The 23,505-nt window shown below is 50.4% G+C and overlaps 1 protein-coding gene across 1 annotated transcript in view; it reads right to left on the bottom strand.

The window, feature by feature from the left end:
- Positions 1-23,244, bottom strand: part of AUTS2 (activator of transcription and developmental regulator AUTS2) — a 28,623-nt gene extending 5,379 nt beyond the window's left edge. The window contains exons 1-11 of the mRNA XM_040456308.1: positions 22,614-23,244; positions 20,668-20,921; positions 19,412-19,632; positions 17,382-17,426; positions 14,215-14,310; positions 11,705-11,776; positions 10,202-10,231; positions 8,411-8,482; positions 3,943-4,084; positions 984-1,061; positions 33-116 (exon numbers count right to left, since the gene is read on the bottom strand). Coding sequence (XP_040312242.1) covers positions 33-116; positions 984-1,061; positions 3,943-4,084; positions 8,411-8,482; positions 10,202-10,231; positions 11,705-11,776; positions 14,215-14,310; positions 17,382-17,426; positions 19,412-19,632; positions 20,668-20,761 — 934 coding nt within the window. The 5' untranslated portion in view covers positions 20,762-20,921; positions 22,614-23,244. The remainder of the gene's footprint in view (positions 1-32; positions 117-983; positions 1,062-3,942; positions 4,085-8,410; positions 8,483-10,201; positions 10,232-11,704; positions 11,777-14,214; positions 14,311-17,381; positions 17,427-19,411; positions 19,633-20,667; positions 20,922-22,613) is intronic.
- Between the last annotated feature and the right edge of the window lie 261 nt (positions 23,245-23,505).

The raw sequence follows: 23,505 nt of genomic DNA, 5'->3' as shown, positions 1-23,505 counted from the left end.
AGGGCGGATTTTAAAAAGTTAGAGGTACTCACTAACTGAAGGATTTCCAAGTCCCCCGAAGGCATTGCCACCAACCGCTGCGAGGCCAGTGAACGTAGACGGACGGTTAAAAGGCTCTGCGAACACATGGGGAGGAAGGAAAAGGTTGGACTGGACTGAGGAGCACGAAGAGCTTCCAGGCAGGTGGGAAAGAGATGTGGGAGCCCCGCCCTCTCTCTACTCAGACCCGACGTGTCCCTCCTGCTGCTACCAGGTTGTGCAAAAGGTTTTCGGTGCGCTCGGATTTGGGCACTGGATTAGCAAAATATTTACGAGAGCTGTCTTTCCAGAACTGTGCCTTTTGCCCCATTCCTCTTGCCGGGTGGGGACTATCACTCAAGCCCAGCAGTGTCTTAGGACGCCCTCCTGCCCTGTAAGTTCTAACAGAACAAATAAATGACATCTTAAAATGAGTCTCTCGGTGACGAAGCGCCGAAGTCGTGCGTATTATACACGCTGTCGCTGCACTGCGTATACACCATTGCCTGCACCTGCTTGTCACATTCGCAGAAAATATCAAATAAATCAAGGCCGCAAAGAAAGCATACGCCTTTGCGAGGGAGACCTACTCACGGTGAAAGGAGAAGGGATTATAACATAGCAGGCAACGTCTCCTCACCACATCACCTTGCCCCGCTGGGCGGGAAGCGGCCATCGTAAACGTGGATTCCCGGAGGTGGCCGGGCACGTGCCCACTGTGCCATCAGTCCCTTCGGGTGGGACGGCTATGGAGCACGCAGCTACTACTTTAAGGAGGTGGCAGCAGGGGTGCTGAGACACCCCGAGGGTGGACAGCAGGTGCTGAAACTTGTTCCCAAGGGCCCTCATCGCCCCACGTGGTCAGGGAGGTGTCTAGGACCATGGCCGACTTGCCCGGAAGCACAGCAGGAAACAAAGGTTTTCTGAGACACGCACATCATTTCCCATCACCGCGGGCAACTCACCCAGGTGAGCGGCAGGGTTAAGGAAGTTGCTGTGATGAGGCGGTGGCCCGAAAGGGGTCCCGGTTGGGTGTGCAGCACCTAGAAAGTCAGACATGGTGGGGTCAGGCTTCGCAGAATGCCAGTTCCTACCATGCGGCCGGCTCCTCACTGCGTCAGGGCCCCGGGAGAACACTCGGGAAGAAACGCGTTAACGGAAGGGCACCCCGGCCACACACCGGGAGACGACAGGGTCCTGTTAGGGAGCAGAAAACCCAGCCGTGCCCTTTCTCCGGGCGGGGCTGGTCACCCCCAAAACGGGGCGTTACTTTTTCAAGATGCGGACACGCAGCCTGAGAAGTGTGGGGAGATAGCGCAAGGGTAGGGGCGAGGGGGGTGATCCTGTAACCAAAGGAGTTTGAAGAAACGCCCAGTTACAAAGTGCTAAGCGTGGTTCTTCACTGAAGGACTTCTCAGAGCCGTTAGCGTGTTCCTGGGCTCGTTTTCTGAAAGGGGAGCATTTGGCCACGGGATACTTTCTTCGCGGAGCATGTTGGGGGGGCAGGTCTTTCACTCTGAGGAACACTGAGCCTGAAACCACATTTTACGGTCCTTGGGAGTGGCTGTCGCGCAGCAGTGGGTCCGGGCCACGGTGCCTTGCCCCACAGAACCCCTTTCCTGAGGCACGTGTTAGCTGTCAGGAAGGGCGTCACAAGGCCTGGCCCTACGGAACCCGGGATCGTGCGTTGCACCAGGTGACAGGACGTGAGCACCTTCAGGCAGCTCTCCGGCTTCGGTGCTAGGAAAAGCTCCTTTGGTCCGTGTTTGTGGACACCAGTAACCTGCCCGCCAGGGACCTTAGTGCTAGTTCAGCCATCTCCTTTCCTTTGGTTTCCCCATCAGAATGTGTTTCTTCAAGATGCCACAGCCTCCTTTTCCTGGAGGAAGCGGGGGAAGGCAAGAGGGAGAGGACAGACACAGGGTGCATGCACAGGAGGCAGGGGAGGCCCACATTCCTAAAGGCTGAGGGCATCCTGGCTCCCGGGGCGGCAGGCCCGGCTTCAGAGAAGAGACTGGCCGGGCTCACCGGAGGGAGCGTCCTAAGCTTATTTCAGGCATCAGTGCCCAACAGCAAGCTGAAAGTGGCTGCATTTAACACGTGCGTGTGTGAATTAGACACCGCGGCTCAAAGTTTCACCAAATTATCATTCGGGGGCAAAATCCAGTGATGCTCATACCGAGAAAGATGGCCTCCCGGAATGGATGTATACACAGGGCATGAAGAGACTTTTCACTTCTCCACAATCTCTTGCATTTTGTCTAAGTTGCTACAAACGACTATAAATTCCCTCAGGAAGACAGATCAAATGGAGGAGTGCTGTCCCTCCCGAAACCCTGTGAACTCAGTTGATGCTCTGGGTCACTGCTCCCTGGACTACAAGGTCTTCGTGGGGCCTCGGGCGTGGAGGAAGCCATGGAACCCGGGAGGACGTCTGTCACAGTCACGGACTCAGAGAATTGGAAGGCACCTGAGGAGTCATCCGTTCAGTCCTGGACGGTGACTTATCGATAACTCCACCCAGGCAATGCAAAAATGATACTCCATCTCTACCAAGCGAACACGGTCCAGAATATTCATTAGGTGTTAACAGTGTTGCCAGCTAAATAAAAATGTGGCTGCACAGCCTGTGTAGTACAAGCTAATTAATGCTTCGATGAAGATTGGGGGCTCTGCTCAGCCCAGGGCCCCCAGGGGTGCCTTGCAGTTCCAGAATTATTGAAGCAAAAGCAGCCAATTCATCCACTTGGCTCAAACGGAAGCCAGGGAGAAATCTCTCTATTTCTCTCCAAAAATTGCTCTTAGTGTAGCTCTGTCTCAGAGCCTAGGTGCCATGGTAACAAAGCTTTCAAATACGTCCCTAGACAGAACTCACAGAGCAAAACCCGAGACCTTAGCAAATTCCATCTACCCTCAAGGGTGACTCACTTGCTTTGGCAACAAGGCCCATTATAATGATGATTTCTTGCATTGGGGGAGTCTCTCTCTTTCTGAATGGAAGAGCCTTAGGTCAACCCAAAATGAGTCTTGGATAAAAGCCTGGGAAGGCAGCAGGCAGGATGGATGTGAAACTTGTTCCCTCCGGACCAGGAACGGGGAGCCCCGTGAATATTTATGTCCAGAAGAATAAATTCTACTTAGCACGGTGGGTATGAAGTTATGAAGCTCGTCACCAGATTGAGCGCAGCGTCGCCATTTACAAGCATTAGTGAGCGGAGCTCTGTGCGGCAAAATGGCTTTCCAAGGCCTGGATGGTAAGGCTCCTCTGATCCCGAGAGGGCTGTTCTCGTTTCCTGATGCACGTTACGGCTGTGTGTCCGCTGCCTTTTGTCTGTATGTCCTTGGAGCGGAAACGGGTCGTTCTCTGACGCAGTGACCCCCAGTTCCCACTGCCCCCGCTTTGGCACACCTAGGAGGCATTCGAAGGTTAATGAACAGATCCCTCAGGTGTTTCTACCCCGTCCTGCAAGTTTTCTATGATCAAATAATGAGCCGAAGCAACATGAGGCCCCGAAGAGAAAGATGATCTTTTTTTCTCTCTGTAATGAAAGAGGGCGTATTGGTGACGAAGGGTCCATCTCCCTAGACGTACTGGGATGTTGCCTTGCAAGCTGGCAGAAATTGTAGTTTTGGGTTTTTTTTTTTTTAATGCTTATTTATTTTTGAGACAGAGCATGAACGGGGGAGGGTCAGAGAGAGAGGGAGACACAAAATCGGAAGCGGGCTCCAGGCTCCGAGCCGTCAGCCCAGAGCCCGACGCGGGGCTCGAACTCACGGACCATGAGATCATGACCCGAGCCGAAGTCGGATGCCTAACCGACTGAGCCACCCAGGCGTCCCAGAAATCGTACCTGCGAACAACATTCCTCTTTGAAGAGAAGAGTTCTCTTCAACAACAACTCTTTCCTCCGGCTCGGAACTCACCAGCGGCAGAGAACAAAGTTGAAGGCCGGGCCAGGTCATGGGGGTGGTGGATGGCTCCGAAGAGGCTGGGGCCTGGGGGGCGGCTCAGGAACTCGGGTTTCAATCCGAAGTCCAGCTTATGTGGGTCTGACTGCATCTGTTTCTAGGGGAAAAAGGGGAAAAAGAAAAGATGAAACCCCAAGAGGAACGGCAGGGAAGAACGATCTCAGTGAAGAGGCAGAGATGGAAAAAGGAGACTCTGCGAATGGTGCTCTTGGGCTGCGTGCTACAGTCAGGTTCAAGTTCACAAAAGCTGGGAGAACAGCAGCCCACAAAGCACCTCACCCTCGAATGCCAGAAAAGCAGGTCAACCTACGAGGGGCTAGTGGGGCCTGCGTCCGGACGGACGGGGCCAGTGTTCCGTCTGTGAGGTCATACGGCCTGAGGAATAAAACCCTTGATTCAAACTCGCCACCACTCCGAAACAGTTTATCATTCGCTGTAAAGGCCCATTTTAGCAAGTTTTTAAATGATAGGATTTCAAAGCTCATTTTATTAGGAATTCTGCATGAATAATCTGCTGTGCAAATTAATCGTTAATGACTCTATGCTGTACTCTAATAGATCACAGTACATTAGTAACGGGAGGTTATGATGAAATATTTGCATGCTACAAGCTAATTTTCAGATGCTCATTGTTACATATTAAAACAAAAACAAAAACAAACAGCAACAAAGCGGGGGTACTCATTTAACGAACAGGGGTCTTTTTCTTGCCCTTGCCCCACGACTACCTGAGGAAGAGATCAGCCAGTGAACCATCGAGAACTTCTCGTTTTTTGTTTTTGTTTTTGAGAGACAGCAGAGAGAGAGGGAGAGAGAATCCCCTACAGGCTCCACGCTGTCAGCGCAGAGCCCAAGGTCCTTGACATAAGCTTGAACTTATGAACTGTGAGATCATGACCTGAGCCGAAACCAAGAGTCGGATGCTTAAGCGACTGAGCCACGCAGGCACCACCAGAACTTCTCCTCTTGCGAAGCACTTGCCATCAGCTGCCATCGCTCCGTTTCCACCCAGTTGTATGTATCCACCCTCAAGCTACTCTCCGTTCACCTTTCTGGAAGGCTGTAGAAACTGGCTCACCGTTTCCTCCCTTCTGCACTGTGGCACCATTCTTCAGGCCAGTAGAGGTCTCAAATACGGGGTTTTCTTTTTTAAAGAAGATTTTTTTAATGTTTGTTTATTTTTGAGAGAGACAGAGTGCGAGCAGGGGAGGGGCAGAGAGGGAGGGAGAGAGGCAGAGAATCTGAAGCAGGCTCCAGGCTCCGAGCGGCAGCACAGAGTTGGACACGGGGCTCAAGATCATAAACTGCGAGATCATGACCTGAGCCGAAGTCGGACGGTTAAGTGACGGGGCCACCCAGGCGCCCCTCAAAAATGGGGGTTTCAGAGTTGCCCCACCTTCTTAATCCTCAGCAACCTTCTCTCTGAATCTCACGCCTCCCCTGATGAGCATCAACCCTGCCCCCCCCCCCGGCGGGGGGGTGCTGGAGGCTCCATGCTTCCCTCTCTGTGCCCGTCCCCCTGCCTGGCCCTCCCCGCCCGCCAGGCTCCCATCCTTCACGGCCCTTCGCCTGATTCTGATCCACTCCTCCAACCTCTGCCACCCGACTGACGCTCACAGTCCATTTGGGCCTGCACCACCTCAAACTCCCTCGTGTCTGCCACTGTATACTAAAGTCAACAGGAGGCCTCTGGGCTAGCTTGCGTGAGAATCCGGGACGACCGAAGTACGCCCTTCCCTCACCCACTCATCCGCTGTGCCCACTCGAGATGAAACGTCCCTGATCACTTCCAGCCGGAAGCGGATAGCACGTTCCATTGCTTCTCATGTGTACGTGGGTATGGTCGCTGGAGACAGCAGGGTGGGTGAGGGCCCTCTGAGCCTGGCACCCGAAGTAATCTGCAGGTGGTATTTGGGGAGTACTAACAGAATGAGGAAACGCCCACTACAGGCAAGGGGACAATGCCATTTCTGCACAAATCCACAGGGCAGTAATAGCCAGACCCCAAACCCGAGCTTCTAATTCACCATAAATCCTTGAAAACCTTCTGAGTGCCTCTTTTAATTTGGTTGCCAGATTATTTGGTGCTAATACTGCACGGTACACAACACAGCACATTAACCACAACTTAGGTCCACGAAGCCATCCAGGCGGATGGCACCTGGGGATTACAAAGAGCTCGCTGGGAAGGGGAGATGAGCAGCCGTCTTCGTGTGCAAGATGGCTTCCTAATTGAATTGAGATAACGAAGGTTTTAGTTGCCGGGGACACCTTCACGGGGAGGAAGTTGCTAAAGTAGCACATACAACACCCTTCATCGCTTGTAACCGAAGGAGCTACGAGGAGGGTTGAGTCTCACCTACCGATCCGCTAATCGCCATCATCCAGAACAGAAAGGGAACTGGCCTGAGTGTCAAAATTTAGTCAGCGCCCTAAGCACGCAGGTTTGCTAAACCATCAGGTTTCCAATTAAACCTCGCCTAACAATAAAATAAAAGTGAGCAAAACTCACTGACGGGACGTTAGGGGAAAGAGCAGGAGAGCAGGTACTTGGCACCGAAGCAAAATAGCTTAGTGACCTCATTTCTTGAGGTCGGCTTTTTAACTTTTAGCTAGGTCGTTGTTGTCGTTTTCAATCATTTAATCATTAAAAAAGAAAACAGGGGCGCCTGGGTGGCTCAGTCGGTTTTAGCGGCCAAGTTCAGGTCAGGTCGTGATCTCACGGTTCGTGAGTTAAAGCCCCGCGTCGGGCTCTGGGCTGACAGCTCAGAGCCCGGAGCCTGCTTCGGATTCTGCGTCTCCCTGTGTCTCTGCCCCTCCCCTGCTTGGGGTCCCTCTCGAAATAAATGAAACAAAACAAAACAAAATATTTCTGTGACAGCCAGCTCTCCCTCCCTCCTTTATTTATCAGCTTTTTTTTTTTTTTAAGTTATTTATTTATTCAGAGACAGAGCCAGCGAGCAGGGGGCGGGGCAGAAAAAGAGGGAGGGAGGGAGGGAGAGAGAGAGAGAGAGAGAGAAAGAGAGAGAGAGAGAATCCTAAGCAGGTTCTGCACTGATGCGGGGCTCGAACTCAAGAACAGCAAGGTCATGACCTGAGCTGAAACCAAGCATTGGTTGTCTAACTGACGAAGCCACCCAGGTGCTCCTATAGGCTTCTTATTCTCACGGAGGCCGTTAGCACTAAACGCTTGTTCGTGAAAAAATGGATTAACTGAAGCTTACTGGAATTGCTTGATCGGTCGTCTTCCTCCACTTTTCTAGGCACACTTACACAGACCTTAAATCTGAACTTGTCAGTTATTTCTGTTACAACTATGTCAGCCAGTGATGCCTTATCTGGTCTCCTGCAGAAGGCTCTTGACCCTGTCACGAACCGCGAGATCGTGACCTGAGCCGAAGGTGGACGCTTAGCTGACTGAGCCACCCAGGCGCCCCTCAAATATGGGGGTTTCAGAGTTGCCCCACCTTCTTAATTGTCAGCAATCTAATGGCTAGAACGTAAATGGCTGGAAAAGTGGAAGGTAGTATTCATCTGTGTGACAAAAACACAGCCAAAGGAAGCAAAATAATCTGCAGGGTAACGGGCCGGAGGTGGTTCTGACAGGTACTGACTGTTTTCTAACCTGTGTCACTGGTCATCAAGATGACTAAGGTCACTGCGAACCAAACACGACGTCTGAAAGAGAAATTCATTTTTTATTTTTTTAGGTTTCTTTTTTTTTAATGTTTGCTTATTTTTGAGAGGGAGAGAGAGAGAGAGCATAAGCAGGGGAGGGGCAGAGAGAGAGACACGGAATCAGAAGCAGGCTCCAGGCTCTGAGCTGTTAGCACAGAGCATGATGCGGGGTTCGAACCCACGAACCACGAGGTCATGACCTTGAGCTGAAGTCAGACACTTAACCAACTGAGCCACCCAGGCGCCTCAAGAAATTCTTAACGCCACACGTTGCTGATGGAAGCTTAGTAGCATCCCATAGGGTCTAAAGGGCTCTATAAGCTTCTCAAAGTCATAAAATGAAACCAATGCGCCAAATCTTACAGAATTGAAAACTTCCATGTGTGGCTGTTTCCAGACACTGTTATTTTCTGTATAAACACGTGGTTGCTATAATTAGATTACCCCTTTTTGCAGGATTTAATCTAATTTGGATCAATATGATGACAAAATCCTCTAAAAGGAAAAAAAAAAACAAACCATCAGGGAGTTCTTGGTTTATTCCTATTTTATCATTTTATTGGTGGTTTCCCTAATTAATAGTAAGATTTCCTAATAGCATCTTCTTGCCAGTGGATCTTTAGAAGCTGTTTAAATGCCTCCTTCCTCCATCCGGAGATCCCCCCCACCCCCCCCCCCCGGCCCCCGCCCCATGCTCCTGTCCCCCTGCCCCCTTCCCCCGCCAGACCAGGAAGGCAAGACTGACCTTGACTTTCTGTTGGTGGTGGTAGATTTGCCAGGCGATGTGAACATGCATAGCACACCACTTCCCTGGTTTCTGGAACAACAAAGAGCAATGTGGTCACAAGAAGACCTTCCAGAGAACAGCATCTCCCAATTCCTTCAGAGCTTTTCAGCAGATTTTGGCTGCAGACGCTCTTTTTCACGGCCCGGTTGTGCTCAGTCCCCCCTCCAAGTGCCCTCTCTTAGCGGCTGCCCAGGGCCCAGGCCTCAGGGAACCCCGGTCAGCTCTGCCCCTCCTTCCCTTGGGGCCCGAGCTGGAAGCCACTGCTCAGAAAGCCACACTTGACGGGGACCTCCCCGGTTACCGAGCACAAGATGGCAAAAGCCCGAGCCCCACTCTGTGTCTCTTCTTTCTTTTCTGGTGCCAGCTGGCAGAGCGGGAGAGGGGGAAGCTGTACCTAACAAATGCGGCCATGCTACCAGGCAAATCGGCTGTTCAGAAGAGCTAATTAGGGAGCGTCTGTGAATCGGTTCAAAACAAGAGAGGGTACAGAAGAACCCGCGTAGCCTCCCCCAACGCGGTTTTGTGTTAACCCCCAGAGCGGAACAAAGAAATTCACATTTCCATTGAAGTCCTGTTCCCACAAACGCTTCGCTAAGAGTCAACTACCCATTGGTGTTCTTGGGTGTCGCTCGTTCCCAAGTGAAAAGAGAAGAAACAAAGAGAGCTGGTTCCTTCCTGTGCTCTAGGCCTCTGCTGCCGTCACGTCTGGGAGTGTATCAAGCCATGTCTCTCAGATCAGTTCATGTCTTGCTTTCCAAGCAGAGGAGTAACTGAGTGAGCTGTCTTACCACCCTGGAGGGCAGGGACCACCTCCTGCCAATCGGTTTGTAGTCTTGTTGTGTAACCTACTCATAAGCTCCCGACACGCGCTCAGTAACTACAGGCCAGATGAGAGGAAGCGCTGCCCCATTCCTACATCGCCAAAGGACAGACGCTTCTGGTTTCTATATTAAGGAGCTGTTTCTGAAAGATATCCTTAAATCCAAGTCTGGGGTCAGTTCCCGTGTCATGAAATCATGGGTCATCTGAAATCACCTACGTGATGACACAGTTCTCCTTTGTTTCGCTTTGGAGAAATTGAATTCTCTGATGAGAGGCACCAGAAATGGGTTAAGTGTAGCTGGAAATCTATCCATCCATCCATCCATCTTCCATCCGACCATCCCCCTCCCCAGTAAGTCAGCGTTTATTCAGAGGTCATCTCTTGGCCACTCTCCAGACCACCCAACACATTAACAAAACCAATGCTTAGTATGTCCCTCTTCTGCACCAGAGAAATAGGTTGAATGGCTCTGAGGGTCAACATCACGTACCACAGAATGAGGCAGCCACCAGCCCAGATAAATAGATGGATGGATCTATCTATCTATCTATCTATCTATCTATCTATCTATCTCTTCTAGGTGCAGGAGAGACAACAGAGCTCAGTGAAATCCTAATTTCTGCCTTTAGCTGAAGACTTCCCACGTATGTTCCCAGTAGTCAAGCTTTCAGCAGCCCTACCAACAAGATACGGTGCCTCAGTTGAATGTGCTGTTTGCTTTCCCTCAATGGCCTGGCTTCCTCCAACACTCAAAGCAACACAATGTGGGCCATTTCCAATTACACTACCTGAAAAGCCCAGCCACTCTCCTCCCAACATTTTATTCCAGCGTTTCTATGGCTTGTTTCCCTGTAATGGATTTGTATTTTTAACCCGCAGGGAGTCAAACAGAGGTTGCAAAACAGTTCTAGAAGAAGCTCTCTTACCCTTAACATAGGTCTGAAAGGATCTGTCAACTGTGAAGAGAAAATGACAACTCGGTTACATGCCTGTCACTCAAACAATTGCTCTAATTAACAAATTTGTAGTGCTTCATTAGGAGGGGAAATTAAAATGTTAGAATTTTACTTTTAAATGAAGCCCTTTTAGAGAATAATTAACCCATTTTCACACGATCAAAAGTGCCAAGCGTCCCTTCCCCCACTTCACAAGCCTGGGCACGTCCACGCTGACAAGCCCCCCGACCAAGTTTAATCAATAGCAATTTGCCCTCCGGCAACATGATTTGCTCACATTATACATCTGAACAGCCCTTCTAACCACACCGCCTGGGTTCTAAGGGAGGACGGCCTCCGGACCGGACCGTAGACCTAGAAGCCTGGGTACCCAGGGGTTTCTGGGAGAGCTGGCCTCTCCAGACGTAAGGTGGAACCAACGCACTCCATGTGATGACCGCACACTACTTAGAGGTATTACACACTTTTGAAAGGTTCACTAAACATCGTAAAAATACTTACGTAGCTAGTTCATTTTTTTTTTTTTTTAATTTTTTTTAAATTTTTTTTTTTTCAACATTTATTTATTTTTGGGACAGAGAGAGACAGAGCATGAACGGGGGAGGGGCAGAGAGAGAGGGAGACACAGAATCGGAAACAGGCTCCAGGCTCCGAGCCATCAGCCCAGAGCCCGACGCGGGGCTCGAACTCACAGACCGCGAGATCGTGACCTGGCTGAAGTCGGACGCTTAACCGACTGCGCCACCCAGGCGCCCCAGCTAGTTCATTTTTAACTTCTACCTAACTCTGGTCATCAGTTTCTGACTGGCCCTTAGCCAGGGAAGAAGACGATGTTGTAAAAAGTCACCGTCTGTCCACATTTACTCTAAAGCCAAACGTTAAGTAACAACCCACGAGACAAGACTGCATCTTTTGTAGATCTTCCAATTGTTTTTGAGAGGGGGTGGAGGTGTGCGTTATGAACGAGTGACATAACCAAAGCGCGAGGGACATTTGACTCAGGTCAGAGGAGGATTCTGCATTACAAGTGAGCCAGGAGTGCCGTTGGGGTTGGGGGCGGTGCGGGGAGAGGGTCCTGTGACGTCCAGGAAGAGAGGTGCTTCATGCTTTTCCATTCAAAACATTTTACAGTTACTTCTTCGGTGAGAATATGTAAGGGGACGTAGACAGAGAAGATTGGTCAAACAGAAACTACACAAGCTGATAGTGCCCACTTCCTGGGCTTGGACCACAAGCCATTTGTCTTCTCCCCTGCTGGCGAGTTGCTCCCCTTGTGCCATCAGCCACAAGGGAGCAGGGGAGATTTTGTTCTCTAAGAGTGACTGGCATTTTCTTGCACAAACTAGAAGGAACAGCTCCCACGGCAGCTCGCTCAGATGGGCTGCGGAAGGTGCGTGACCTGGGCCGGCTGGCCCACAGAAACAAACAGACCCTGGCGTTACCTGTGACCGAGCCTGACTTTCTTCTACGTACCCTCGGGTCCTTCTGGAGCAGAGTGTGCGGGACGGTCCCGGGTCGAGCAGCGACATCGATAGGGTTGGAGGTCTACAAATTAATCAGACCACAGCTTAGGAGGCATAGAACACATGACCTGAAAAGCAAGATCTTTCTTTTCCTTCTAAAATAATGCAAGTCAAACGTCGATTTCGTTTGTTTGTTTCATTCTGGAAGACGAGAGTTCACAGAGGCATCTCCCCCAGTTGATCACACATGTTCTTCAAGAGGACCCGCTCCCTAGTTTCTCCGGGGACCCTGACCCGACTTTGCCCTGTCTAGGGAAGGCATCCAAAAGCGGAGACGTGGACCACGTCACTTCTCACCGCAATAAGCAGCACAGGACCGAAGAGAAGAAACATGAAGAAACATGCGAAAGCAATGCCCCCAACTCCACCTTCTTCTGACACACGGACGGCCCTGTCACTGTGTCTTTTGCGTTACCACCAAGCGCGCTAAGAACTGCTTGCGTGAACGTCGCGGCCATTTGCTGTACCAGGTGCCCCTCATCGGATAACTGCAAGTGTTTCACAGACATTAAGCTAACTCTAAACTTTAACCGGCAGACAATAACAAGGAATCACGCTCGGGCATTACTCATTAGCGGGGGTGGAGATGGAACAAGCGGGCCTGATTCCGGGACTGCACACATCTCCTATTCACTGATTCCTACAGTAATTCGGCTTCATCTTTCCGAAACCACCACCATTCTTGGATGTCATTCGTAACAATAACCTTATCCACAGGCTTGTGTCCTTTGAATTTACAGCAACGACAAAAAAGCCTACTTCTGGCGCTCGCAGTCCCTACTATCTGGGGGGACGGAGGCGTCAGGACACGTTTCACCAGGTATCTTATTGCAGAAAGCACAACTTCGAGGACTCCCCTCACGCCAGAAGTTAACGCGGGTGGGAGAAGGGCCCAAGCTTAGGCACAAAGCGTGTCTATAAGGAGAAGGGAGGGGAGGGGGAAGCATGAAAGAAGGAAAAGCAGTCAGCTGCTGTACAACTAACAATTAAGCTGGAGTTGTTAACAGCCTGATTTGCATACATATGAAGAACTCCGCTAATGAACTGCAATCTACATATTCAATCAGTAAGATGGCCTGGAAAGGCCTATTTCAACACCAAGAGAGACACTTTCTTGCCCAGATGTAGTTTTCTGTGTGATTGGATAATTGTGAGTGAGGGAAATAGTCTAATTTATTAAATGACCTAGCAGTCTGTTTGGAGAGGCACTGGAGAGTTGGTGAAGCCCAGAGGGGACAGACCAGGGCCCAGGGTGTGAGGGTGCAGGTAATGGCAGACGGGGGAAGGGGTTGAAAAGTCATTGTCATTTCATCCCGAGACAGGAGGGTTTCACAGGGCCATCACGCAAGTCCCAGGTATGGATAACCCGGCCTATAAGCCACAATTCCAAGCAGATAAATGTCACTTCTGAGGTGTACCTCGTCCTACCCCCAATGCTTTTAAAGGTCTTTTCCTGTTTCTAGTTTCATGACAACGTGCCTCTAGAAAGGCAAAATGCGCTCATGCTGGAAGACCCTGGCCCCAATCTGGTGTTTTCTCTTAGAAACGAGATCGGGAAAAATAAACAAATAAAAAGGAAAACCAAAAACCACACACAGCAAACTTTCCTACTGAAAAAGTCTGAGGACGGTTACTAACATAACTGCACTTCGCTTTTGTATAAAAATAAAGAAGGGGCTGTGATAAAGTCGCATAAGGGCAGAGTGTCCTGAGAATGACTCCTCCCTATTGACCTTCAGAGAGAAGCCTAGCCCCAGATGAGTAGGATAACACTGACTAGGTAGAAACGAGTTTAGTTCTTTAAAGGGCCAAAGGTTAATTTCCCATGAGGCTGTTGGTCTTGACCTTGGTAAGCATGACCACGGCTGAGGGAGGACTGAAGCAGAGTAGAGCCAGAATTTGCAGACAGACAGGGCTCAGGAGCAAAATGGGGAAAGAGGGAGCAGAAGCCTCTTCCCCTCACACAACTGGAAGGATGCAATTTTAGTTTGGAATTGTTCTCTTCCTGTCTCTTACAATCAGTCAAGGCTCAGCTTTGCCTCTTTGCTCGTAACGTGTAACTCAAGGACAACTTGGTGCACACACATATCTGACATTTCATACATTTCCTGACCAGAAGCTTATGTCCACAATACTGGCAATAAAAATATATATATATATACGTATTCTGTATATTTTCAAGATTATAGGAAATCGCGGCTCAGCTGAGATTATATGGATAATACAGATTGAAAATGCAATTCGGGCTGAGGTTTAAAACTCAGAGAGAGGGCTCGCAAAAAAAACCCCAAAAAACCCAAAAAAACAAACAAAACCAAAACGTCGCTCTAATCCCAGTGGTCACTTCGGATTGGGAAGATTAGTCACTGGCGGGCGACAGGATGCAGAACCCACCCGCACGCCTAGCCTGGGGCTCGGCTGGTAAGGATGCTTGCCTATTTCCACGGTAAGGTTTCTTACCTTCGGCTGAAATGCTCCTTGTAGTGAACCAAAAGGACCAGTGGGTGGAATCATAGGGGGGATGCCCGATACTGCAGGAGGGTAGGAATGGAAGAGCTGTGGCCAAAGACGGAGAGGGGAAAAAAAGATTTTAGTAGGAGGCAAATGATATATTCCAATTCCCTTCCCATAGAACGACATCAACATTAGCAAGCCAGATAATCTCAGTTTGATGCTATTAGTCAAGAAGCCAGGATGAGATGATCACACAGATGTGCCATGAATGCTTAACTTAAAAAGTTAAAAGTAGTTCAGAATCAATCAGCCAACAAATGATGTCCCAGATGAGGACATCATTAGAAAGGGAGCTTTTCTAATTATTAATTGTTAAATCGGATAGAAGACCTAAATGGTTTGAGATTTTAATGTGCATCAAAAACAGGAGGGGTGCTGAGCCAAATAAGACGCCCGGAAAATTACAAGTTAATTAGAAAAAGGAAAAAAAAAAAAGAAAAAAAAAGAAAAATTAGGGAAAAAGGAAGAAAAAGAAGCAACTCTTTATGAGTTCCAGGATTTTATACCATTAAAACTCAATTAGTAATTTTAGATTTTTAATAGTTTGAGGAAATGAGAAAATAAGCACAATCCTTGCTTCATTACGTTGTTCCAGAAGTGGCAGTTTCAGAGGACAATTTAATTGTCTCATCTCAAATCATGACAAATATTTGTGGGAGGGTAAAACGAAACGATTCAGTGTGCACTTACAACGGAGCTACTGTTTTCTAGAAGGTGGACAGGCTCACTGGGGGCTACCCAAACCCAGCCCTTGCTGTGTCCGACCACTCAGTGCAGGGAGAAGAATGATTCTGAATTAAGAATATGAACTTTCTGGAATTAAGAGGACACGATGGAGGAAAGAAATATGCAGCAATACTGAACACAAGGCACAGACATGGTTTCCTCCTTCTAGAAATGGAGTATTTCCGAGATCCCACTGCTCCGATTCCATTTACTTTGATCAAACCACCGTACAGACATTTAAGTCACGGCCCACCTTTCGGGTTGCGTAAAATGTCAAAAACACAATACTAAGAACTCAAGCTTTTCCTGATGATGCCTTTCTGTTAGCTATTTCTAGGTAATGGCTGAAATGCCCATTTTGCAATCCTGTTTTCAGGGCACATGCTTTTCTGTGGGTCTTTATTTCATTTTGCTCCCTTCAATGATGCAGCAAAGTTTTTCAGACTAATTGATATTGAACTAAATCCACTTAAACAGTGATTGCAAGCCAAGTGCCCTCATTTAAAACTACTTTTAAGTCTAAAATTGTGTTTTAGATACTTGAGCGCATTCCATCTTAATTCCCCTTATAAGGTCCTAATCCCCAAAGCAGGGGAGACGAAGTACTTCATACATTATCCACTATAACTAATAAAATGAAATAACCCTCCCCCAGTATACTGTATGAAGCGGTGTAATTAAATACATGCCACACTAAAACACACTCAAGTCTCTAATACTCCGCCTCTCGGTGGGTATATTTCCTTTAACGTTTTCAATACAAAAATTAGATATTTTCATCACTGTCCTTCTGCTGTTATAGTCCATGACTGACCCTCTTAGAATACGGTCCCCTATTCTGGACTCCCCACCCCCCCCCACCGGATGAAAAATCTGAAGTACCTAAGTAATAAAACATAAACCTGCCGGAAATTCAGGCCCCCGGGCTTACTCTCTATCGTACTTCTAGGACCGCCGGTGGCACACGCATGTAGGAAGGCACTACACTTGGTCCAGATTTACTCAGAAGGAAATCTGAGCCACTGGCTGAGCACGCTCAACTGTCTCTAGGAATGGCTTCCTTAGCTAGTCCTTCGCTGAAATCCACAAACACAAAGGGCAGAAATCTGATGGCCCTTAAGGACGGCACCACTCGCGGGACAGTGCTAAAGAGGAAGCCCAGGCGTCTGCTGCATTTTGCACGTCCGTTTAAAAAAAAAAAAAATGCTTTTGTATCACAGTGCTGTGAGCAGAAAGTGCCAGAACAACGTGGGGCTCCGGCACTCGGATATACCTTCCGCATCTCTTCCTGAGGAGGGTCCCTCACGTTATGTCTGCACGTCTCTAGAGTAACTGATGCTTAACTGATTTCTAATATCTTGTAGTTTTGACTTCTCGGCTGGCTACACTCTGGACTAAGGCAGGGTCTGATTATCTGGTTCGGAGTAGGAATGAGCTCACAGGCTTTGCTGATCTACTGAGGAGCACTTCTTTCCAAGCAAGCATAGGTGAGGACGGATGGACAACGTGGCTACAAGAAATTACTCCTCTTCTTTCTTTCTGGTGTCGCTTGAAAAATATGAATAAACCACTGAGCAAAGAAACTTGCAAAATTTCAGGTAAGAAGGATGCAGTATTCACTCCATAATCAAAATATCACGGTAAGATGTACAAGGTGCTTGTCTTAGAAGATAAATAAGTAAAGCCCTCGTCTCACGTCTCAACTGAAAGGTATCGAAATAGGCTGGTGCCGATTTCAGTTCTAGAACCGTACTCTTTAACGTGGCATAAAAGAAAAAAATTTTTTGTTACATAAAGAAGAATGAGGTTAAAGGGGAAAAACCATGTATTTCAATCTTAGGACCCTCTTTTACTGGAATGATAGTTTTTGGTTTTGGTTGTAACAAGCCCAGGAGAACACGACCAGCCACGTGGGAGAGGGGTCTACATTTAGTCCAGGAGGAAATGAGAATCTGCTTTTGGAGGACTTAAGGAGTCAAAAAAGACGAACGACATTCTGTTCGGAAGAAATATTTCACGTTGGGTTCTGGGAAATCTGTGCTAAGGATGTTTTGGGCAATTCCTGAAATCCTGTGATTCCAGGGTCTCCTGCGGCCACAGTGATTCAAGTGCAGACCCCCCACTTTGAGGACAGACGCCTGGCTCGCAGTGAGGTTCACCTGTGCTTTAAGGTGTCAGGAGCGCTAATGATCTTTTGATTCGGAAGAGGATACTGCATCTTTACCAGAAGCAAACGTCACAAAAGCAAGCATCCAAAGTGACGAGGCGCAATGGGAATTCTCGCAAAGATGATTAAGGAAGGCTGCTAGTCATTTACTGATCTGTGGCAAGAGGACAAAAATGGAAAAGCAGTTACATTGAATGTGTAGCATGGTAACAAGACTCACACTGTGCCGGTAGAATGGGTCAACTTTTGTAGGGTATTTGTCAAACTGTAAAGGGATCAAAGCAAAAGCTAGTTACTTAAAGAGTCTACATTTCTGTTCACGGCTTCGGCGGAGGCAGCCCTGAGCGAGCTTCTCCGCCGTTAATTAGGCTGTCAACAGACTCCACGACCTCGTTGTACGTGAGGAACCGTTCTCGACTCCTGAGTCCCTCCGACAAGACAGGGGAAACCAAAGTGAAAACCCAGACGGTGCATTGCGGTCCTGGCCACACCGGAGAGTCATTTCGGGTCTACATTTAGAGACCGGCATAAACCAGACCTTGAAACTGGAGAAAAGGGGCAATTATTCAGATACATCAAAGAGAAGCGAGCATCTGGTCTGATTTATCCAGAGAGTTCCCTCCGTTTCCATCTTCCTTGTGGCTGAAGAACTGTATGTTCAGCCACCTGCTGAAACGTATTAGACCCAAATATAAAGGAATCTGGCAGAGGTCTTGGAACTTCTCTTTTGAGCAGGAAAGAGTATCCCACCACTTCCTCTAAATAACGTCAACGTCCTGGTGCTACAACCCCCCCTTAGTTAGATTTGATTTAACAGCCCACTCAGGCTGCCATAAACTCTTTCCCCAAATATTAAGCCCTTAAAAAACGTAACTGTTGAGAAGGACAACAATTCATCCAGAAAAAAAAACATACAGGATTTACTATAGGAAAACATTTTGGTCCCAAGGTCTCATCTCTAATGTTCTCCTAAATAAAATTTACGAGATAAACTTTAAAATTCCATCTGTAGGGGCGCCTGGGTGGCACAGTCGGTTAAGCGTCCGACTTCAGCCAGGTCACGATCTCGCGGTCCGTGAGTTCGAGCCCCGCGTCGGGCTCTGGGCTGATGGCTCAGAGCGTGGAGCCTGTTTCCGATTCTGTGTCTCCCTCTCTCTCTGCCCCTCCCCCGTTCGTGCTCTGTCTCTCTCTGTCCCAAAAAATAAATAAACGTTGGAAAAAAAAATTAAAAAAAAAAAATAAAATTCCATCTGTAAAAACGTTAAGTAGAACAAAATGGGAGGGGGAGGGAGGAGAGGACACAAAGTTTGGTGAAGGGCGCACCTCTTAAAAATCACGGAATTCAAATCTATTCTCGCCATGCCGACACTAACTGCCTTCAAATCAAGTATTTCCTTAAATATGAAAAATTAAGTCAGTAAAACACTCTAATACTCACTGTGGCAGACAGGGCTCTATCTCAGAATACTTAGCACCCTAATATGGGACTGTTCGTTACAGTTTGTAAGTTAAAAAAGAAAAACAAATCCCAGGTGGCTCATCCAGCAAGGGCCAGCCCCGGGTCAAGACCAAGATCATGTCCTTGGCAATGGCAGCTCTCATCACGGGGCCGACTTCTGCCCCTGTGGGTGCATCGCTCCCTGGCCACTTGCTGACAGAGCAGGATGCCAGACTTGGGCACCGTCTCATGAAATACAAAAAATATAACCCCCGCCCCCAACAAAACAGGCTTGGGGAGCCCCCTGAAAGAGCAGGGGTAACAGATACAGTCCAGATCTTCTGACGGCTCTCTCCCCTCCTCCGCCTTCCTCCTGACTCCCAGTATTCTATGAGCATCTGTTTGCTCTTATTACTCGGTGCGAAGCACCGACAGATACATTTTTACACCTGGTGGCGACCCCCCCAAGATGCTCAAAAAGGCACAACTGCCCTTGAAGAAGTTAACTACCCACACTGGCTGGGACTGCTTGGAGGGCATCTAAAATACCCTCCCCTCCGCCCATGCGCACACACAGTGCTGGACAGAACTTGCTAGAAAGAGGCTCCTGCCTCGGGCCCCGGGTCAGCGCTGCCCGGAGCAGGGCGCACTCCCTTCTCTCCAGCCAAGACGGACGAGGCCAAAGGAGGCCCCTAAGTGGCCAGCGCTCCCCACCCGGTCTCCTGTGCCCCGACGGCCCATTCCGCCCCGGCGTGCTGCACAAAAGAGAGTCGTGCTCTACTTATCCTCACATTTCTGCCTGGGGTACGCACCATGGGAGGTGCTGGCGTCGGCATGATGGCGGTGGGGGGGATGGCGTGGGGGAACGGCGTGAAGGTGTGCTGGTGCGTGTGCTGGTGCGTGTGCTGGTGCTGGTGCTGGTGCTGGTGGAACTCGGTCCGCAGGTAGGGCGGAGGGCCCAGGGAAGCCCCGCGGTCAGCACTCTGAGAGGCCAGAAAGCGTGTGTTCAGTTCCTGTCGCAAGATGTCTTGCTCTGGAAAAGAAGGAAAGGGAGAGGGTGATGCTTCCCCCCCTGCCCCGGGTGGTATCCTTTGGATAAGGACACCCGAGGCCCTGACCAGAGAGGTCGGCGGGGCCGAGGGCACCCCCGAGGGCCCCTGTGCCCCCGGATGGAAGGGAACAACCAACCGGAGGATCCTGACGCCCAGTCACAATGGAATTGTGTTCTTCCAGCCCCTAGGCTTTCGGGGACAAGGCTCCAGGCCGAACAGCCAGAGGTCAGTTTTCGGCTCTGTGACCGCCAGCTCAGGGAGCCTGGGCGTGGTGGGGGGTGGGGATATCACCCACCTGGGTGGGTCTCAGCTCCCTCATCTACCACAGGGGGACAATATTGAGGGTTCAAGGAATTAACATCGTTGAGTGCACACTGATCTCTGTTAACCTGGCTGTGTTCCCATGCCCTCGTCTTCAAGGGGGGATGTCTGCCACAGTGGGACAACATGGCTACAGGGGCCCAAACGTGGGATACCAGCCTGGTCAATACAGGTGAGGAGAGAAGAAGCCAGTACCCAAGGCTGGATTTTGCTAAGACTTAAAACTCTGGGATACCTTGGAGCGAAAAGCGCATCTTCCCCTCCCAAGAACGTAGAAGGCCCCACTCCTTGAAAACAACCCCCTTAAACCAGGATGGAATTTAAAGAGACTGGAACAGAACAGTCGCAGGCCTGGTGAAGTTTCCGTCCCTCGAATGGGATGACCGGGCGTATGTAATCCGTGTTTTACCACGTAGCGCGTGGCCTTATTTGGAAAAGCCTCTGGACTTCCAACCAGCGGGCTTCCCTTTGGCTGTGTCCGAGCCTCCTGGGCTGTGCTAGGTGGGTAGGGGGCGGCGTGTATCTCTGCCAAACCTCAGCCCATGAAGGACCAGAGGCGGGTTACAAGAGTCTCTATAACAAAGCAGCAACTGGTCAGTCGATAAAACCTAGCCATGAAGGACACACAGGCAGTGGTGAGGCCCCAAGCGTGGGAGACGGGAGGGCAGGTGGGCGAGGTCAGCCCCCCCTCCTACCTGAGTAAGTGCTTCCGGCCGGGTGTCCGGGGACCTGCAGACTCCCTGAAGTCAGAGGTGGTGGCGGAGGCAGAGCCGTGGGAGGGGCGAACATATTGGGGTGATGTGAGTGTGCAGGGGGCTGGAGGGTGGGTGTGAAGCTGTGCAAGGGGCTGTGGTTGGGCAGTGACAGGGGGAACGGGGAGGCCGAAGGGTGGTGAGAGATGTGAGGCGGGGCGGGCTGAGTCTTTGCTGGGGTGCTGCTTCTGCTACTGCTGTTGGAGTGACCAAAAAAAAAAAGGAAGGAAGGAAAAAAGAGGTAAGCAATTTATTTTCTTAAAAAAAAAAAAAAAAAAAAATCCTATCTCACTGCCCAAAGCCGTGCAATGCTTTCTCCTGTTCCTTCTTCTTTATAGACCCTCCCTCATGCCCACAAGAAGCCTCTGCTAAAATCATAACCGCAGGGGCGCCTGGGTGGCTCAGTGGGTCGAACGTCTGACTCCTGGTTTCGGCTCAGGTCATGAGCTCATGGTTTGTGGGATCGAGCCCCGCATTGGGCTCTGCACTGAGGGCACAGAGCCTGCTGGGATTCTCTCTCTCCTTCTCTCTTTCCCCTGCTTATGCTCTCCCTCTCTCTCTCTCTCTCAGCGGTGAACACTTGGTGACCCGATGGCGGCCGGAAACTCTCGTCGGCTCCCGCTCTGTGGCCATTCTCACCTCTGCCCCTAGAAACCCTGCGCCTTCTGTCCGTCCTCCACTAGCCACATTTCCTCCACTTTACAAATGGACGAGAACAACGGCCTGAGCTCACCCTGTCTGACTGCTGCCCCTTGATGAAGAAGCACAGATAGGAAGGTGAACCAGGGAGCCCCTCATCACCGCTGTGGTCTGGAGGGCCACAGAAATGAACCCTGGCAAAGGCAGTTCCCTTCCCCTGTCCTAGACAGGAAAACAGCCTGCCCCAGAACCCCCCCGTCGGTCACGTCACAAGGAAAGCAAAGCCCTACTAGGTTAGAATTACAACCTCCGGGGCAAGCGAGGGTGGGCCACGCTTGGCCCCACACCCGGGTTTCTGTCTCCCTTTCCTCGGCGGTTCCTCCACTGAGCTACTCTGAAAACTTTCCTTTGTAGTTTGGCAAAGACAAGGCAGGAGAGCCTGGATCGCCACACGGGAGCTTCTCTCTCTCCAGTCCAGCTAGCTTCTCCTACGCCCCTCTGACCCACCTTGGAAGAAGTACATCGTAACGGGAAAGCCTCAACCGGAGTCCCCTGGTCCCCATCTTCCTGACTCTGGAGTTGCAGCACATCCTCTCATGGGGGCAAATCCCTCCCTTCTAACAATCTCCTAACGCTGGGGGCGCCTGGGTGGCTCAGTCGGTTAAGCCTCTGACTCCGGCTCAAGCCACGATCTCATAGTTTGTGGGTTCGAGCCCCACGTCGGGCTCTGTGCTGACAGCTCAGAATCTGGAACCTGCTTCGGATTCTGTGTCTCCCTCTCTCTCTCTGCCCCTCCCCTGCGTGTGCTCTCTCTCACACACAAAAATAAGTAAATGTTAAAAAAAATTTTTTTTAAATCTCCTAGCACTGGGGGCTGGTAGGTTTCCCCTCGTGGCCTCTCTCCGGGACAGGGTGGGGAGCTCCCCTCTACACTGTGTCTTATGCACACTCCCTCCCATTCCTGCCTTTGCCGCCCCCCCCCCCCCCCCGGGAGTGTCGGCAGCTGTTTTAGTTCTTCACAACGTCCTGTCTCCCCAACCCAGGCCAACCTGCCCTCTCCCAAGAGCCCCAAGCCTTGCGGGGCCCTCTCCTTGTCCCCTGGTCTCTGCCTCCCGGGGAACACAGTGTCAGTGTTTGCACTGTCCTTGGGAACCCCTTCCCCACTCCTGCCTGCCGGTCCCAAAGAAGATGGCAAAAGTCAGGCCAAAAAAAAAAAAAACAAACCAACAACAAAAAAGCAGGTTGCTCACCTTAAGCTGTTGAGGCTTAAGCTACTGCTGTTGTAGGCGGACAATGGCTGGGTGAGGCTCTGGGATGAGGGACGGGCCTGCACAGGCGGGAGACTCTGGTGGAGCAGCTGGGTGGGGGACTGCGGCCTCGGCGGCCTCTGCACCGGAGGCTGAGGGGCGGGCTGAAGCTGGGCCTCTGGGGGCGCCTGTGGTGGCTGTGTGCTTGGACGTGGGGGCTGAGGCGGGGCCTCTGTGCGCCGCACCAGGTCGGGGTCTGGAGAAGGAGCTCGGGGCTGGGGTTCCGCCTGGGGCTGGGGCAGCGGCTGGGGGACCTGAGGGCAGGGGTCTTTAAGCACCACGGGCTCAAAGATGGGCTCTTTCAAACAGTCCTGGCTCTTCTCCTGGCTTCTCTCTAGACCGGATATCTTGGGGACAATCGGCCCTGCATCCTGGCTGTCATGTTCGGGCAGTGTGCCGACACCTAACTCCGGATCTGTGCGGGGTGGGGGGGAGAGCAAAGACAAAAACCACAGGTAATGACACGTGAGTGTGAAACGAGGAGCTGAGAGCCAAGTCCAAGCCCGGATTCCGGGTCGCACGGTCTCAATGACGCGGGGTGGCCCAGGGCCGCCTTCTGGCTTCCTGTCCTCGCGTTACCACGTGCGGGACACGAGCACACTGTGAACGGGGAAGGACGGGCCGGCCAGAGGAGGCTGCATTCCAGAAAGCAGCCTAGGCCACCAGGGTCTGAAAGTGCATGTCTTCCTTAGTCTTGACAAAACCTTTCATGCAGTAAAATTAAGAAACAATAGCCGGCAAGTTGATCTCTCCCTTTTAAAACCCATACAGTTCTTGAATATACAAAAGAGCGGTGTTTTCAAACAGCAAGTGAAGCAAATGCTATTGAACCACC

This window comes from Herpailurus yagouaroundi, unplaced genomic scaffold (genome assembly GCF_014898765.1).
Source record: "Herpailurus yagouaroundi ecotype Mexico unplaced genomic scaffold, PumYag 216, whole genome shotgun sequence".
Classification (NCBI taxonomy): domain Eukaryota; kingdom Metazoa; phylum Chordata; class Mammalia; order Carnivora; family Felidae; genus Herpailurus; species Herpailurus yagouaroundi.
This window is presented reverse-complemented; position numbering and strand designations above follow the sequence as displayed.